General features: G+C 39.3%; 1 protein-coding gene across 1 annotated transcript; it reads left to right on the top strand.

Moving 5' to 3' along the window:
* Positions 1 to 11,306: 11,306 nt before the first annotated feature.
* On the top strand, positions 11,307 to 13,664 carry LOC104212737 (uncharacterized). Its single transcript, XM_009762084.1, has 3 exons — positions 11,307 to 11,369; positions 12,278 to 12,775; positions 12,972 to 13,664. Exons 1-3 carry the CDS (start codon positions 11,307 to 11,309, stop codon positions 13,662 to 13,664), a joined length of 1,254 nt encoding a protein of 417 aa, XP_009760386.1.
* Positions 13,665 to 18,503: the final 4,839 nt, after the last annotated feature.

Raw genomic sequence — 18,503 nt, 5'->3', positions numbered from 1 at the left:
TCACTCTTGCCATTCCTCCGGACCCGCTTTGGACGGCCTGGGAGGTTGCCCTTATGGCTGCTTGACTCAGAATTCTACCTGTTTTCAGACCATTTTCTACCATCTCTCCAATCTTGATCGCTTCCGCGAATGGCTTACCCATGGCTGACATCATGTTTTGGAAATAGTCAGACTTTTGAGCCTGGAGAAAGGTAGTGACCATTTCCACTTCATCCATGGGAGGCTTCACTCTTGACGCCTGTTCACGCCACTTAATAGCATACTCTCTGAAGGTTTCTGAAGGTTTCTTCTTCAAATTCGACAGAGAGTTTCGGTCTGGCGCAATGTCGATGTTATACTGGAATTGTTTTACAAAATCTCTGGCGAGATCATCCCATATATGCCATCGGGACATTTCCTGATCCATATACCATTCCGAAGCTATCCCTACTAGACTTTCCCCAAAATACGCCATCAGCAGTTCTTCTTTTCCGCCGGCTCCCCGTAATTGGTTGCAGTATTTCTTAAGATGTGCAATGGGGTCACCGTGCCCATCGTATTTCTCGAACTTTGGGGTCTTGAAACCCGTTGGCAGGTGCACGTGAGGGAACATGCACAGGTCGGCGTAAGAGACGCTCTTTTGTCCGCTCAATCCTTGCATATTCTTCAAACTTTGTTCAAGGCTTCTCATTCTCTTGGCAATCTCATTTTGTTCTGCAATTCTGGGGTTCTGATCCTGCCCAGGTGCAAGCTCGCACTGAGGCGGTAGAGGATTAGTACTGGTAGCGAACCTAGTTGGTTCCATTGAGAACGATGGTGCTTGGAATGTAAAAGAGGATGAGTCGAAGCTTGGCTTGTACGTGGCTGGCTGTGCCGTGATCGGGCAAGGCGATGCAGTAAAGATGTTCATGCTTGCATCAGTGGCCGACATTCGGGGATGAGGCTCAGAAGGCGATCCAGCGGAGAAGGCTGAGGTGGCTGGGTACCCGAATGGGGTAGCAGGATAATTTATGGGGACATTAGAAGTCCCACTTGACCTGGAGAATAATTCAGGGAATCCGGGGACGACACTTGGCGGCTCTTTCCCATTATTCCAGTCGTCCAGCATTTCCAACATGCGGAGCCGTAGGATTCTATTTTCCTCCGCAGTTGCGGATTCAGGTGTGAGGACGGCTGAGATCGAGCTTTCCTCGGAAACAGGGATTGTTTGCAATGGAATTTCTGAAGACATTTCCACACTTCCTTTTGACCTGGTGAAGTAAGTGTGAGTACTGCTTCTGGTCCTAACAACAGGTAGTTGAACACTTCTCCTTGACCTCGTGAAGTATGAGTGCAAGACCAGACTTTCACCAAACCAACCGTCTTTCCAAAAAACCCTGGAATACTCATCGACAAACGCACGGTTAATTTGCAGCAAATAACAGATAGTTAATCTCACGTTGGGCATGATGCACCTATACAGTTAAGTGGATTACTATATGTTTGCTACGAGAGCATGCGTCATTCCGGCATTTTTCCTTTTATTAGTTTTTCCCCTTCTTTTTTTTTGTTTTGTTTTTTTTTATGTTTGTTTTTTTTTCAGTAAAAGAAATGCGACCGGATCCGATGAGGATTGCCTATGTATCACGATGCCTACGTGAATCAGATCATTATGTAGTTCGAAAAAACACAAAGGAGCGTAAAAGAAGTAACCTCTTTATTGTTGAAATGGTCTATTACAAACTACATTTTGCAAAAGGAAAAGAGAACTTTGAAAATAAACCTAGACTCAAAATAGACTAAAAATCAACCTGATGGGAAAACAAGCAGAAGATGCTAAGATACAGATTTGACCTATGAGTGCATTATGGTTTTGAAAATTGGTGTCCGCGGGGCATCGTTCGGCCTCACCGCGGTCCTAGGCGTGAGATCCCTCTCAAGTTGCTCCAGCTCATGCATAGTCTGCTTGACATAACCCATTACTGCCGAGAGGACGGTAACGCTGGACATGTTCTCACATCGTAGACATCGTCTGGTGATGGCATGGGCAATGGCCTTGATCCTATCTCTGGTTTGCTTTTTCTCTACGAGTAGGTGTTTTATCTGATTGCTACATATCTTGAATATTTGAGCATCCTGTATATGCTGATGCTTCAGTCGTCGTACTTCCAACTTTATCTGGGCTATTGAGTCGTACCAGTATCTGCTCTCAATTTGGAAATTCTTGGCCTGATTAGCTGCTTTGATCTCAAGTGTAGCCATCTCTCTCTTCATTTTAGCAACAGTCTTCTCGTGGTCGCCTTCCAATTGATTCAGGTATCGGCGATGCTCATCTGCTCTTGTATCCCACTGTGCCCTGAGCTCTGCGATGACGTTTTCAGATTTCTCCAAACCATCTTGCCATTCCCTGATTTCACTTTTTAGCCTTTTTATCAGCTGCTCGTCTGATCGACGCCTTGGCTATTTATCCGCATCCAACCTTATATGTTTGATCTGGGCTCTGAGCATTTCGTTTTCCTGAATTAACATGTTCCGCTCTCCCAGATTGGTAGCAACTTGTATGTTGTGCTCATATTTCAAGCTTCCCACTTGTTGCTTTAACCTGCTGATTTCGGTGCAATAGCCTCTTTCCTTCGCTAACCAATCCAACTGTCTTTGCGAAGATTCGGTGAAATTCCGGATGTGGGGTCTCTTAGCTGGACTTTCATGCTCAAGTTCCCTTCTATACCATGCAAGGTAACCTGGCACCGTCTCTCCTTTGGCTCGATCCCGCACGCAAGTATCTGATTTCAAATATTGACACTCACTCCAGATTTGGCGAATCTTCGCTTCTGGGAATTGTCCGTTAGGACTTATCTCAGCTGCTTGAGTGCTAAGATCTTCCTCATGAGGTACTGTCTGGCATCTTCCGAGCTATCTCAAAACTCGGCAGGGTGCGTAAGGTTGAATGCTCTTCAGCCCCATTAATAAGAAATGAGTTTTGGCTGCCGACATATATAGGATCTCATCAACAGGCAGCCATCCTAACGTCCATTGTATTTGGCTGGCAGTAAGAGCTTGAAAGAATGAGGTCCATGCCAGGACTCCTTTGGGCAAGCTGATCTCTTTGGTTCTCGTGTAAGATTCTTCTATGCAGGTCTTTTCCGGGGAACCATGGCTCAAAATCTCGGAATGATGGCAGAGGTGCTCGGTCATCCATATCTGTAGGAGCAAGTTACAACCTTCGAAGAAATTTCCCCCAGCTTTACAAGCTGTAAGAGCTCGAAAGATGTCAGATACCACCATAGGCGCGAGAGTACTGTCACTTTGCGTGAGTAAAGTGCTGACGACCCCGGATATCTTCAAATCAATGTTTCCGTCTTTCCTTGGAAATACCAGAAGGCCCAGGAACATCATCATGAACGCTACCCGTCTGTGCTTGTCCCACTTCTGACGAACTCCTTTGCTGCACAGTTTGTTGATTGGATTATTGAATCCCCCCTCATGACCGTACCTATCATATATGAAGCATGGAGTACAAAATCCGGCTGCCAGATCCGGGTTGTGGACTGTTCTAGGTATCTTCAATGAATCTAGGAACCGATGTACCGTGACGACTCTTGGGGCGACCAAGTATTTTTCCCTCAAGGGAAGTTCAGTATTCCCGATGTATCCGGCCATTTCTTCCAAAGTCGGGGTGAGTTCAAAATCAGAGAAATGGAAAACATTGTGCGCCGGGTCCCAATAGGTAACCAAAGCTCTTATGATATCTCCCCGAGGCTGGATTTCCAACAAACCCACAAGACCTTTCAGATATTTCTTAACCTCATTTTGTCCTTCAACACCTAGATCATTCCACCATAGCCGTAACTTGACAGGGATTTTGGTCATTATTGAAAAATGTTCATTTTGCATCGTGCTCATCCTGCACATTTATTAAGGTGATTTTAACAAAATGACTTGACTCAAAAATATTTTACAAAGGGGATCAAGTTTTGAACACGGCCTTTAAACACTTCGGGGACGAAGATTTTAAGGCTGTGTGGGTCAACTGGACAAAAATGCTAAACAAGACCCAAAGGTGGCTGTTTATGCAAAGTCAGCCTTCTGGCGTCCCTTTTCGGAATCATTCGGCTATTTATGGCAAAACAGCGTCACCTGACTTATTTATGACTATTTAAAAATTTGACACATCTCTTTTTTTTATTATTTATTTATTCATTTATTTTGGCTATTTTAGCAAAATGGGGTTGAACCCGACGAGGGTTGCTTACGTATCTCACATCCGGTGAGAATCAAACCGGCGTAGTTCGGGCTCGTGAATAGAGTAAGCAAACTAACCCCTTTTTTTTTTGAATTTTTGAAAGAAATGCTTTAAAAGAAGAAAGAAGATTTTTTATTGTTTTGATTTTTTTTTTTTTTAAAGAGATACTTCTAAAAGATTATTTGCTTTTGACTTGAACTTTGGAAAAAAAAATTCTTTATTATTTTTTAAACAAAAAGAAAATGTGTTTGGTTGATTTTTTTTTGTTTGTTTTACCTTTTCTACGGAAGAAAGAATGTATATGATGTTGCCTCTTAAATTTTGAAAGAGGGACTTTTAAGAAAATGATGCGGAATTCTGAGTTTTATTCATTTACAAAAGCACTTCTAAAGAAAAATCCTAATATTTTGAAATTCAGTTTTTCAAATATTTTCTTTTTGGACATTTTACAAAAAAGAGACTAAAAAGCAAAGAGTATTTTTTTGGATTTTTGTTGCTGCTTTTTAATTCTTATTTCATTTTTTCATATGAAAGACTTCAGAAAGAAGGAGACTATTTATTTATTTTTTTATTTTTTTTTATTTGAGTTTAAAGAAAACTTCTATATTATTTTTTATTTCTTTTTTTTGTATTTTCTAAAGAAACATTTATAAAGAAAGAACTAAAGAAAAATATTTTTTTTTATTTTTAAAAATTGGGGCCGGAACCGATGAGGTTTGCCTACGTATCTCACATCCGGTGAAAATCAGACCCGCGTAGTTCGGTCAAATTAACCGAATTAATTTAGAACAAAATTCTTTCCTTTTATTTTTTAACAAACAACTTCCCAAAAATAAAAGACTATTTTTCTATCTTTTTGTTTTTCTTTTTCTTAGTAAATAAAACATTTTCCCCTTTTATTATCGCAAAATTTCGGCAGAGTTTTGACAGTAATTGGGCATTGCTATTTTTCAAAGTAGAAAATTAGCCTTATACACTGTTATTTTTTATTATTATTTTTTTTTGTTTATATTTTTCAAATACTCCAAAGTCAGGCAGCATGCATGTCCGAGACAAATAAATGCACGGAAACAAATAGGATGCAACAGGATGGTCTTTTCATTTCAGGTTGCTAGTCCTAGACGGACCCAACCCCTGTGTTGAGTCCCCTAAGTCAAATGCAACATGATGCAAATAAGCGTTCCTACTAGGGATCCGGCATGAAGTCAAGTTATTCTAGGTTCGTAACCTGGGTATTTGTTCTAGACTGTGTACCCGAGCGGACAACTCGAGTCGAGGAGGGGGCTACGTACCGGGGACCCGCGAGATCGTCCGGCTTTGTAACTTGTCCGACCTCTTTCTTATTTCAGGTATTGACACTAACAGAATAGGGAGTCTCGACCAGCGAGCTTCTCCCCGGAGGTAAGAAGAGAAGGGTTTCGGCACAATTTATATACAGTTCAGATAATATCAAAGCGGTAAAAGACAACATTTAGCACGTTATGCAAAAACATGTAATAAAGATCAGATAATAAAGCCAAATATAACAATTATTCTAAGCTCGAATTCTTGAACCCTGAACCAGTGGTTCTGGGTTAAATCCCCAGCAGAGTCGCCAGAGCTGTCACACCTCCTTCTTGCGCGCCCGCCCCGAAGGGTTAAATGCGCGAGGGAGTTTTTCCAATTTAAGTGACAATATTCGAAATGGGATTATTTATTTAATTCAGAGTCGCCACTTGGGAAAGGTTTGGCTTTTGGTGTCCCAAGTCACCGGTTTATCTTGAATCCCAAATCGAGGAAATTTTCGACTTTTCCAAATGAAGTCTGCGAACCAGAAATTCTAAGTAAGGAATTCTGTTGACCCGAGGGAAGGTGTTAGGCACCCTCGAATCCCGTGGTTCTAGCACGGTCGCTTAAATTGTTATAATGGCTAAATATCTGATTTAAATACATGTTATGACTTACGTGCTTTTATTAAGTTTAAACCGCTTTTATTATTATCATTTATTTTTATAGAATTGCAACGTCGTGGAAATGTATCTCGAACCACGTCACAATCAATGCACCCGTGGTCGTCGACACATCTTGACTTCGTTGAGATTTGGATTTGGGTCACATCAATGTGCACCCGAATTAAAGAATATGATTTAATTAAGCCGCGCCTAAAGAGTCTAACGCGTTATTATTTTTTGACAAGTCCATGAGATCCACTAAACGGCCTAGCCCGAATTCTAAATATTATGATTAGTTGTTGAGGGCCCCGCAATTTGCATTTTTATTTAGCAAGGCTCGTCTCATTATTTTAGAAGAGGATATCCTAAAGTGACTACATTTCTATTATTTTTGTTTCCAGAAATAGAAGAAAGAAAGATGTATGCTATGTATATGCTTTGGCCTAAACCGGATTCCTATCAATTTCTAATTACTTATAAAGTGAAAAGACGCCATACCTTACGAAAATGCTTTGGTTGAACAAAGAAATTACATGTGAGATTGATGAAATGCAATACCTAATCCGACAACATCCTTAAGTCGAATCTAAATCAAATTGCTTAAACAGGACTAACAGAGTTCTTTATTAAAAGATGTTACTGATAATGTTCAAAACTAGTCCTATAAACTGCCTAAAGAAATCGAAACTGGATGATTCAAGACTGTATTATATTTGGCTAGATTTAACAGCCATTTGCCCCTACCTATTCAAACATAACTGGAAGAAGAGTTGAATTAACAATTCTACCAAATGATAGCACCTTCCATAAATTATATGACTGCATCACGTGTACTGCCAACAACCATATCGCAGTTTTAGACTAGAATATTTTCAATTAAGTACAAACTTACTAATGTGTTTTCTATTGGACTACAAATAACAGAATTTATACAACTTTAACAATATTCGCAAAGCTGTAAGTAAGGCAACAGATGATTTAAAAATTCTTCAGATCTTTCAATTCATGCCTCTCATGGTTACATCAATATGAAATGTGTACCTGGATGTTGAATACGACAGAAGAAAAGGAAGAAGATAGAGAAGATCAGCAGCAGCAGGAACAAAGTAACAGCAGCAAACAGAACAACACAGCAGAACAGGCTCGAGTGCAAGAATACAACTATAGCCGATAGAAAGAGTGGCCAAATGACAGCAGCACACAGTGGAGTAGAATCAGAACTCCAGGCAGACCAAAACCAGTAGTAAACCAATGAAAACACTCGACTAGTAGACTCAATTGGAACTTCAAAGAATCAGAATTGATTGAACAGATTGAACAAATGAAACCCAAACAGCAATAGGAAGAAGCAGTTTCTGATTGGTGACTGTATGCTTTCTAATCTCTTAAACTCTCTCTATCTGTTCTGAAAATCCCAACCCCCAGTCCAGTCTGAGTTCCCTATGTGTGTTCCCTAATATCAGATGTATTCCTCTCCTCCCTCTGTCTGCTATATGCTCTGTGTGTATTAATATCTATGTATTTCAGCTCTCTCCTCCCAATCTCTTCTCTGTTGTCTGTCCTCTTATGTCTGTCTCCTTTTTTTCTTTTATAAGCCTAAACCTCAGCCCTTTTAACAGCCTGTTAGACCAAAAGAACACCCCTCCCACGTGCCATCATCTTTTCAGTTTCCACTTAGCTATTTAAGTATTAAACCCCATGACATTCCCTTGGCAGGCTTAACTTTTTAGTAATGTTTTATTATTTCTGAAACTTAAAGCAGAATATGGGCAGCAGGATGTAGTCTGACAGCACATGCTGTCAAACTATTTAATTCAAAAGCACTTAGGCAGGGCACAGGCTGTGCACAAAATGCACATGTTGTGCATAAGTGCACATGCTCTCCAATTTCAGAACTGTGACTAAACAGAACATTGATTTTTACATTTCTGATTCAAATTACTAATTATAAGCACTAAACTCAGTTCCTAAGTGATTCAAGCCATGCTTATCAAAAGTAAATCGATTTGTTATTGTTCAGGCAGCTGAAACTAATTGACGACACATGTCGACTCGACTATATTAATCATAACATGCACAATCGTAGCCAAAAATCAGACATTTAACAGTATCGACACATGATTTGAATTATACTGACTAAACAAAGTGGTATTCGAGGAATCAATCAGTCAGTTCAAATTTGAAAATCAGCTAATTGCACAACACTTACATACACATTATCAGAACAAATAGAAAGACTCAATCAAACAACAGAGGTTCAGGCAAAGTGGACAGGGCACAGTTGATAAAATTCAAGGACACAAACAAAACATGAAACAGACCTTTAAAACAATCAGATGAACCAAAACAAATAAAGAAAAGAAAGCAAAACTTACCTTAAACCCCGAAAAATCAAAATCTTACTTGGATTCGAACAGACCTTTCTTAAGGCTGAACGGACTTTAATCGAAGTGTTTCTCAGATGAGAAACACTAATGGACCTTAATCTCTTCGGCTTGAACGGATATGGACCAGTGACGAGGAACCCCCAAGGTTCCAAAAATCAGATCTGGGATTCATGCTTCCCTGATCAGATTCGGACCAAACCAAGCATGGTTTGGTCATGAGGGGGGTCTGGGGAGTGTCTGGTGTGAAACTGGGGTTAAACGGTGTAAGTCAAGTTCCGACTCGAATCTTCAAACGAAGATTCGAGAAGGTGGGAAGGGATTCGAGTTACGTGGTTAACAGATCCGTGTTCCGGATGGCAAGGGGGTTCTATGGTGTTAAGGGTGGGGTCACCGGCGTCCGTGCCGCCAGTTTTCATGGTGAAGGATACAGGGGCGGCTAGGGTTTTTGGAGTTCTTGTGAAGACGATGAAGGCTGGGGTTCAGATAGGGGGGGCAGGGTGATGTTATGAGTTTATATAGTTAGTGGGTAGGTGGATCCTGGCCGTTGGATGAGATGTGATGAAGGGCCAGGATCCTTCGACTAACAGGGAACGTCGTCGTTTCAGGGGTAAAGGGTTGGGGTCGGTCCGGGTGAGACGGGTCGAGTCTGTTAGTGGGTTTGGGGTGAGAGATCTTGGCCGTTGATCAATCTGAGATCAACGGCCCAGATCAGGCTGGATCAAAACGGTGTCGTTTGGAAGCTCTGGGTATCAGCTGGTCTGGACCGGGGCAGGCTCACTCTCTAGGCTTGATTTGGGCCTCAAATTTAATAAAAATGAGCCCAAGCAGATTTTCTAAACAAATTCTGCATTCTCTTTTATATTTTCTTACATATATTTTTATTTTATTTTTTAAAACAAACCCAAGTAAATCAAATTAAAATTAAATAGACACTTAATACAAATATTTACACACATATCAAAATATTTGAAGCAGGTAAAATCAAACAAAACAAAAATCACGGACCAAGATGCCTATTTATGATTTTCTATTTAACAACCGGATTACGGTTCAAATTACGCATGACACATACATTTTTTGTATTTTGTTTTAATAAAAATAAAATGGGCAAAAGTCATAAATAATTAACAAAGTGCCATGTAAAAAATCCAAAAATTGTACAGCAGGACCAATTGTTATTTTTTTTTAATTCTCTTGGAGCGATTGTCGCGCGAAACAAAAATCACGTGCTCACACTAATACCTTGTTTGGTACATTTTTTCAACTTGTGTATGGCATTATCCTATGCATAAGTAATGCATAGAAAACCATTACATTAGTAATACCAAGGCTTTAATGCATGCCTTAGCATGGTTAAAGACAAAATTATCCTTAAAAGTCCCTTAAAGCTACAGAATATGGAGGACATTTTTGTAAGCAACTATTTTTCTTAAAAATTATGCAATGCATTATATTTTAATACACCACACCAAACAGTAGATAAAAATATTTGGCTTGCATTACTAACCCATGCATTACTAATCAATGCATTACTAATACACTTTATTCCGCACTATTATTATATACCCTGCCAAACGACCCCTTAGTGTTACGAGGAAAAGTTACAGTAGTAAAACCCTTGAGTAGCTTCCAGCAGTGTTCAAAGAAGAAAAAGAAAACGACGATCAACAAAGGTATTTTTCCTTCTTCTTCTTCTTTGGAAATAGCAACCATTTCTTTAACTTTCTTTTAAAATAAAATTTACATATTTAAATATTGCATAAGTAGTTTGGAGTAGTAATTTTTAAAGCTAAGAATATTTAAAAAGATACTTTAAATATTGTTGTCAATAAATTGAGAAACAAGAGTAAGTACTTGAATATCTGATAGAATTAGTCGAGGCAAAAGCAACCTCAGTGGTGGAGTCAAAATTGCTACACCTAAGATTCAAACCTGTGGATTCAAGTAACTTTTGAACCCTAACATTTGAAGTTTTCTTTGTATATATATATAAAAACAATGATTTTTACCCTATTCAAGCTTGTGACCTAAAGCAGTTTTTGAACCACATTTATCACTATATTTAAATTTTCCCTTTTGTCAAAGGAAATCAAATACATAAAAGGATTCGACTTTTACCCTATTTACATTCCATTGAACCCCTTCATTGAACTTACTTTCGTTGCTAAGCAACCTCGCTTGGACAACACCATCATAAAGATTAAAATAAAATGAAATAAAGGAATTGTTATTAAATTGTAGATGCCTAATGATATATTTTGTATGCTTCAGGACTCAGGAGGTAATATTTTAGTAGTTCTGGACTTGTAAAATTGTTGTGTGATGTTGTGCTGGCTTTGGTGTTTGGGTTTTTGTCATTTGATGTATAGTGATATCAGGATGTTTTATCAGCGTATGTTCATTTTGGCATGTGTAATGACATGAGCGTATGTTCATTTTTATCAGCATATTGTTCATTTTGTCATTTGATGTATAGAAATATATTTGTCACATGTCATTCCCCCTTAATTGTTACTCCCTCCGTCCCAATTTATGTGGAACTCTTTTCTTTTTGGTTTGTCCCGAAAAAATATCACTTTTCTATATTTGTATTCCCTTGTCCATATCCATGCTATCTACTTTAAGTACGTCTTTCATTTCTTGAACAAATTTTTACATCTTTTACATTGAGAGCTAGAAAATCCATTTCATTCACCCTTATCTCGACTCTGGACTAATTACTTTCTATCTCATATCAGCCAGTAGTTTGCTAAATCATTAGAGTGTTTACCAGTTAACTGCTTTAAAATGGACAACGAGCAAGAAACCAAGGTTCTCTTGAAGCTTTGGGTGGATGAAAAGAAAAATCAGGTAGTTGCAGCTGAATCTGGAGTAGATTTCATGGACATACTTGTTATGTAAACTTATGTAAAACTAGGCTTTGATACCAACATGTCATGACCTTAAACTCAACCTGTTGTGATGGCGCTATCGATGGTACTAGGCCAGCCGACTTTCACAATACTTCAATAATTCATTAAATGATAAGCCAAAACCTTTTTATAACAGGATTTTTCAAAAAATAAATACGAGTTAAACTCAATATAGAAATGCAGAAAGAAATCCCCCAAGCATCGGGGTGTCACTAAGTCATGAGCATCTAAACATAAATAGTCCGACAATAACAAGACCAACACAGTCTGGAATACAAAAATACAATTAATGAAGATAGGGAAGAAGAAAAAAAAGGCTACAAACGCCGGGAAGCTACCTTGCTATCTCCAAAATCTGTTGCGAAGACTATCTACAACCTCTATGATCAACTACTCCTGGATATGCACACGAGGCACAAGGAGTAACGTGAGTACACCAACCAGTAAATAAGAGAAATAAATAGGGAACTGAGAAGTAGTGACGAGCTATGCATATGCAGTTTATTTCATAAAATTCACTAAAGTATAGGCATGCTTTCAGTCCAAAGTTTAAGTCAAGTCAGTTGATTTAAGTCAAGCTCAAGTAAAGTCAAATAAATTATCTTTCAACAGTTCTCAAAACAAGGATATAAGGCAACTATGTGCATCAATGATATGGTGATATGCTGCCCGTCGGGCAATCATCACTCAGTCCTCCCAATCACTCCAACCTTACAGTTACCCATTCCTCATAATCGCTCGGCACTCGGCACTTGTACTCGATAGGTACCTGCACTCACTGGGGTGTGTACAGACTCTGGAGGGGCTCCTTCAGCCCAAGCGCTATATCAATTCCAATCATGGCAGAATCAACTCACTTTACCACTTGGAACGATAATACGACTCACTAAAGCAGAAGCCGGAGCTTTTGGCTGTATGAACAACTTGTACCAAAGTGTTGAAAACCTTGACGAAGAAAATCTGTTCACAGAGCATTGCAAAACCATGCTGCTAAATCCAAGGAATCCCTATCCAAAGTATTGCATGAAGTTGAAAGTTAACGTGGAGGATTCAGACTCCAGGAAGTGTTATCAGTGCTCAGCTTGCTCATTTAAGAGCTATTTCATGAATGTTACGTGCCAATGTGGAGGGAAGACTAATAAAGAGCAGTTTTTGAAAGATTCAGTTGAAAATACTTGTCGTGATAAGTACGTATTTCTCAAAGGAGGGATATCATTTCTAATCACTGACAATTTGCAATTCAAGTGTGCTTCTCCAAGCTCTCTTGTTCAGATGCTTTCTAATGTTGGCCTGAGTGATATGAATCAGATCAGGGAGATGCTTGTAGAAGTTGGCAAGAATGAGGTAATATCCTTTACCATTTTTCAAATTGCAATAATGTCAAGAAAATGAGTGATTACTAATTTACCAGGACTTTATAAATCTAATTGATATTCTGTCTTTCTGGTGTTATATTGCTTGTACATTTTAATGTTTTATTGTGAGTTTTCGTATATTGCCATTAGCAGCTAGTAACATAATCCTTTTTTTGACCATTTAGGTAATTCATCTACTTGCACGTTCATTGATCTCAAAGACTCCCTTGTCTGATGCGTTTCTGCCGAAGCAAAAACAAAAAAGAGAAAGACTAGACACCATCACAATGCCTGAGTCTGGAAATTTGTCATCCATTTCTGAAAATGGAACAAGTAATAACACCGAGAAATTGGAGCTGAGGCTAACACTAAGAAAGTCGACAAACAAGGTCTTGTGTGCAGAGGAAGGCAATGAATTCATTGATTTTCTCTTCAACTTCTTGACCATTCCCTTAGGATCATTTGAAGATGCTCTAAAAGGGAGTTCTGGGTTGGGATCCATAGATAACTTGTACAAAAGTGTGGAGGCTTTAGATCCGAAATGGTTCAATACATATGCAAATAAGAATGTTTTTGGAAGTGTGGAGAATCACAATCTTAAGAGGATATTACTGAAGCCTGGTATTGCCCCTTACCACGATTCTGAGAATCAGCTACTGCAAATCGGAGCTGTAGAAACTTACTTATTTGACCCAATGGACCCTGTAAGGAATAGTTTTCTTCGCAAGTTCGGAAAGTTTGCTGAGGCACCCTCCCTTTTCTATGTTATGGACAATTTGGAAGTGAGACCTCTGTCTTCAACATCAACTATGCGCTTACTCCAAGAACTAAATGTGCCTATGTATGATATTGAAGAGCAAGTGATCAGTGTTGGCTAGTCAGAAGCATTGAGTTTGCTGAAGGCCTCTTTAACATCATCATCATCAGCTTTGACTGTTGAAGTTTGGCAAAATGCCAAAGTCCCACATTGGTTGGGAGTTAAGTTTGGGGGGATTTTTCCCCTATAAAAGAAGGCCTAATGTTTAGGATTGAAACACACCTCTCATTTGCCTTCTCATCTGTTTAAGGCATTTGTATCTTCTCTCTTTAGTATTATTTCACTTGTATTTTTGAGTGGAATAAAATATTGGTTGTGTCCGAGGAGTAGGCAAAATTAGCCGAACCTCGTAAATTCTGGTGTTCCCTTTATTATTGCTTTATTGTCTTATTTATTATTTGGTGGCTGTCATAATTTTTGGTATAGTAGTTGTGACTTATTCACACTCTATACATTTGGCTTCCGCAACAATTGGTATCAGAGCCAAGGTACTGTCTAAGTATGCTCTGTGGTTGCAGCATAGTCTGATCTTCCACATCAGAAAAGATTTATCTTGGTAACTGAGTCAAGGTTCTGTCTGAGTATGCTCTGTGGTTGCAGCTTAGTCTGATCTTCCACACCAGAAAGGAAATAATCTTGATTTGTGTCGTCAGCTATTAAATAATATTTGTGTCAAAGATGGGAGACAATAAACAAGAAGAATCTACATCAAGTGTCAACAATACGTCATCATTGGCATCTTCGCTTATGACAAGAATTGTGTCAAATGCGAAATTTGCGGTCGAAATATTTGACGGGTCCGGACATTTTGGGATGTGGCAAGGCGAGGTTCTAGATGTCCTTTTTCAACAAGGGCTAGATCTGGCCATTGAAGAAAAGAAACCAGATGTTATTGGAGAAGAAGATTGGAGAATTATCAACCGTGTTGCTTGCGGTACCATTCGATCCTACCTTGCTAGAGAGCAGAAATATCCATACACAAAGGAAACTTCTGCAAGTAAATTATGGAAAGCACTGGAGGATAAATTTTTGAAGAAAAACAGTCAAAATAAATTGTACATGAAGAAGAGACTGTTTCACTTCACCTATGTTCCTGGTACCACGATGAATGAACATATCACCAGTTTCAATAAGTTGGTTACAGATTTGCAAAATATGGATACAACTTATGATGATGGTGACTTGGCCTTGATGTTGTTGGCGTCACTTCCTGATGAGTACGAGCACCTTGAAACTACTCTACTCCATGGAAATGACGAAGTTTCTCTCAGAGAAGTTTGTTCGGCTTTGTACAGCTATGAACAAAGAAAGCGAGAAAAACAGAAGGGCGGAGAAGGAGAAGCACTATTTGTGAGGGGTCATCCTCAAAATCAAACGAGGACAAAGAAGGGAAGATCCAAGTCAAGATCCAGACCCAGCAAAGATGAATGTGCCTTTTGTCGAGAAAAAGGGCACTGGAAGAAAGACTGTCCGAAGTTGAAGAATAAGGCCAAACATAACAATGGAAAGGCCATTATGGATTCAAATGTAGCTGATTGTGATGATTCAGACTTCTCATTAGTTACAACAGAGTCATCAACATCTTCAGACATATGGTTGATGGACTCGGCTTGTAGCTATCATATGTGTCCCAACAGGGACTGGTTCGTGGAATTTCAAGAAGGAGAATATGGAGTCGTCCACACAGCGGATAACAGCCCTCTTACCTCATATGACATTGGTTCAATACGATTAAGGAACCATGATGGAATGATCAGAACATTGATAGATGTTCGATATGTACCGGATTTGAAGAAGAATCTCATCTCTGTGGGAGCCCTAGAATCAAAAGGGTTCAAAATCATTGCAGAAAATGGAGTGATGAGAGTATGCTCCGGTGCACTAGTGGTAATGAAGGCTAATCGGAAGAATAATAATATGTACCGCTATCGTGGCAGTACAGTTATTGGGACAGCGACAGTGACATCCAGTGACGACAAAGAGGCAGAAGCAACCAAGCTATGGCACATGCGCTTGGGACATGCTGGAGGAAAATCCTTGAAAACTCTATCAGATCAAGGATTGTTAAAAGGAGTAAAGGCTTGCAACTTGGAGTTTTGTGAGCATTGTGTCAAAGGGAAACAGACAAGGGTTAAATTTGGTACAGCGATCCATAATACTAAAGGCATTTTGGATTATGTACACTCTGATGTTTGGGGTCCTTCCAAAACACCTTCATTGGGTGGGAAGCACTATTTTGTAACCTTTGTTGATGATTTTTCTCGAAGAGTGTGGGTGTATACAATGAAAAACAAAGATGAAGTGCTGGGAATTTTTCTCAAATGGAAGACGATGGTGGAGAATCAAACAGGCAGGAGGATCAAGTGTATTCGCACAGACAATGGAGGTGAATACAAAAATGATCATTTCAATAAGGTCTGTGAAAATGATGGCATCGTCCGACACTTCACTGTTAGACATACACCACAACAGAATGGAGTGGCAGAACGTATGAACCGGACCTTGCTGGAGAAGGTACGGTGTATGTTGTCCAATGCTGGCTTGGGCAAAGAATTTTGGGCTGAGGCAATTACATATGCATGCCACCTCATTAATCGTCTACCATCTGCTGCTATTGATGGCAAAACACCATTTGAAAAATGGTATGGAAAACCTGCTGTAGATTATAACTCTTTGCACGTGTTTGGCTCAACTGCATATTATCATGTGACGGAGTCAAAATTGGATCCAAGGGCAAAGAAGGCTATTTTTATGGGAATTACTTCTGGAGTCAAAGGATATCGCTTATGGTGTCCTATGACAAAGAAAGTAATATTCAGCAGAGATGTTACCTTTGATGAATTTGTTATGGTAAATAAGGTAACAGAAGATACCAAACAAAATGAAGGTGCTTCTAAGCAGGTGGAGTTTGAGGGAAAATTTATTTTTCCTACACAAGAAGCAGAGGAGGAAACAAATGAAGATTACCCTCTGGAAGGAGAGCCAGTAGAGGAGATTCCAACTCAGGAATCTCAACAACAACTTGAATCAATAGCAACCAGCAGGCCAAAAAGAACAATAACGAAACCTGTTCGTCTCATAGAGACGGTTGCTTGTGCAACCTCAATTGTAGCTGATGATGTTCCTACTACTTATAAAGACGCTGTTCAAAGTTCAGAAGAAGATAAGTGGAGGATTGCCATGAATGATGAGATACAGTCCCTTCATCAGAATCATACATGGAGATTGGCCAATCTCCCGAAGGGAAAGAAAGCAATTGGGTGCAAATGGGTATTTGCAAAGAAGGAAGGATTTCCTAACCAAGTAGATGTTCGCTACAAAGCAAGATTGGTGGCCAAAGGATATGCTCAAAAGGAGGGAATTGATTACAATGAAGTGTTTTCTCCAGTTGTAAAACATTCCTCCATTAGAATTATGTTGGCTTTGGTAGCACAATTGGATTTGGAACTAGTTCAGATGGATGTAAAAACTGCGTTTTTACATGGAAACTTGGAGGAGGAAATCTACATGACTCAGCCAGAAGGATTCAAAGTTGCTGGAAAAGAAAATATGGTGTGCAAACTTGAAAAATCGTTGTACGGATTGAAACAATCTTCTAGACAATGGTACAAGCGATTTGACGAGTTTATGTTGCGGCAAGGGTACAAGAGAAGCAAATACGATCATTGTGTGTATTTGCACAAGCTTAAAGATGGTTCCTTTGTATATCTTCTCCTATATGTTGATGATATGTTGATAGCTTCCAAGAATTCGGAAGAAATTGATAAGTTGAAGATTCAACTGAAGAAGGAGTTCGAGATGAAGGATTTGGGTGAGGCAAAGAAAATTCTTGGCATGGAGATAATTAGAGATAGACGTTCAAAGAAACTCTGTTTATCTCAAAAGGAATATTTGAAGAGAGTACTTCAACGTTTTGGCATAGATGACAAGACTAAGCCAGTTAGTACTCCACTTGCTTCCCATTTTAAGCTAAGTACTACTATGTCGCCAATGGATGAAGCTGAACGAGAGTATATGTCAAAGGTACCATACGCAAATGCTGTTGGTAGCTTGATGTATGCAATGGTTTGCACAAGGCCTGACATTTCACAAGCTGTTGGAGTTATTAGCAGATATATGCACAATCCAGGGAAGGAGCATTGGCAAGCTGTGAAGTGGATTCTACGGTATATTCATAATACTGTAGATGTCGGGTTAGTTTTTGAGCAGGAAGACAATCAGTTTGTAGTTGGATATTGTGACTCAGATTTTGCGGGTGATATGGACAAACGAAGATCAACTACTGGTTATGTGTTTACTTTTGCAAAGGCACCAGTTAGTTGGAAGTCTACTTTGCAGTCAACAGTTGCTTTGTCTACAACAGAGGCAGAGTACATGGCTATTACAGATGCTGTGAAAGAGGCAATTTGGCTTCAAGGATTGCTAAAGGAGCTTGGTGTTGAACAAAAAGGTATCACAATTTTTTGTGATAGTCAAAGTGCTATTCAATTAGCGAAGAACCAAGTTTATCATGCAAGGACGAAGCACATTGATGTTCGGTATCATTTCGTACGAGAAATCATAGAAGAAGGTGGAGTCACGGTGAAGAAAATTCATACTACAGAGAATCCTGCTGATATGCTGACAAAGGTGGTGACTGCGGTCAAGTTTCAACATTGTTTGGATTTGATCAACATTGTTGAACACTGAAGATTGAAGATGAAGACACAACCAAAATTTGTTATTGAGAGAGAATTGAAAATGTGGAATTTTGCCAAGGTGGAGATTTGTTGAAGTTTGGCAAAATGCCAAAGTCCCACATTGGTTGGGAGTTAAGTTTGGGGGGATTTTTCCCCTATAAAAGAAGGCCTAATGTTTAGGATTGAAACACACCTCTCATTTGCCTTCTCATCTGTTTAAG

The sequence above is a fragment of the Nicotiana sylvestris genome, chromosome 7 (assembly GCF_000393655.2).
Source record: "Nicotiana sylvestris chromosome 7, ASM39365v2, whole genome shotgun sequence".
NCBI classification, from domain to species: Eukaryota; Viridiplantae; Streptophyta; class Magnoliopsida; order Solanales; family Solanaceae; genus Nicotiana; species Nicotiana sylvestris.
The sequence above is the reverse complement of the archived record's forward strand: the minus strand, read 5'-3'. Positions and strand labels throughout refer to the sequence as shown.

Excerpts from the sequence above, each read along its gene's own strand:
- LOC104212737 (XM_009762084.1), top strand. The coding sequence starts at position 11,307 with ATGGACAACGAGCAAGAAACCAAGGTTCTCTTGAAGCTTTGGGTGGAT. Across the intron at positions 11,370-12,277 it reads TGGATGAAAAGAAAAATCAG|AATCAACTCACTTTACCACT; the intron begins GTAGTTGCAGCT and ends CAATCATGGCAG. Across the intron at positions 12,776-12,971 it reads TAGAAGTTGGCAAGAATGAG|GTAATTCATCTACTTGCACG; the intron begins GTAATATCCTTT and ends TTGACCATTTAG.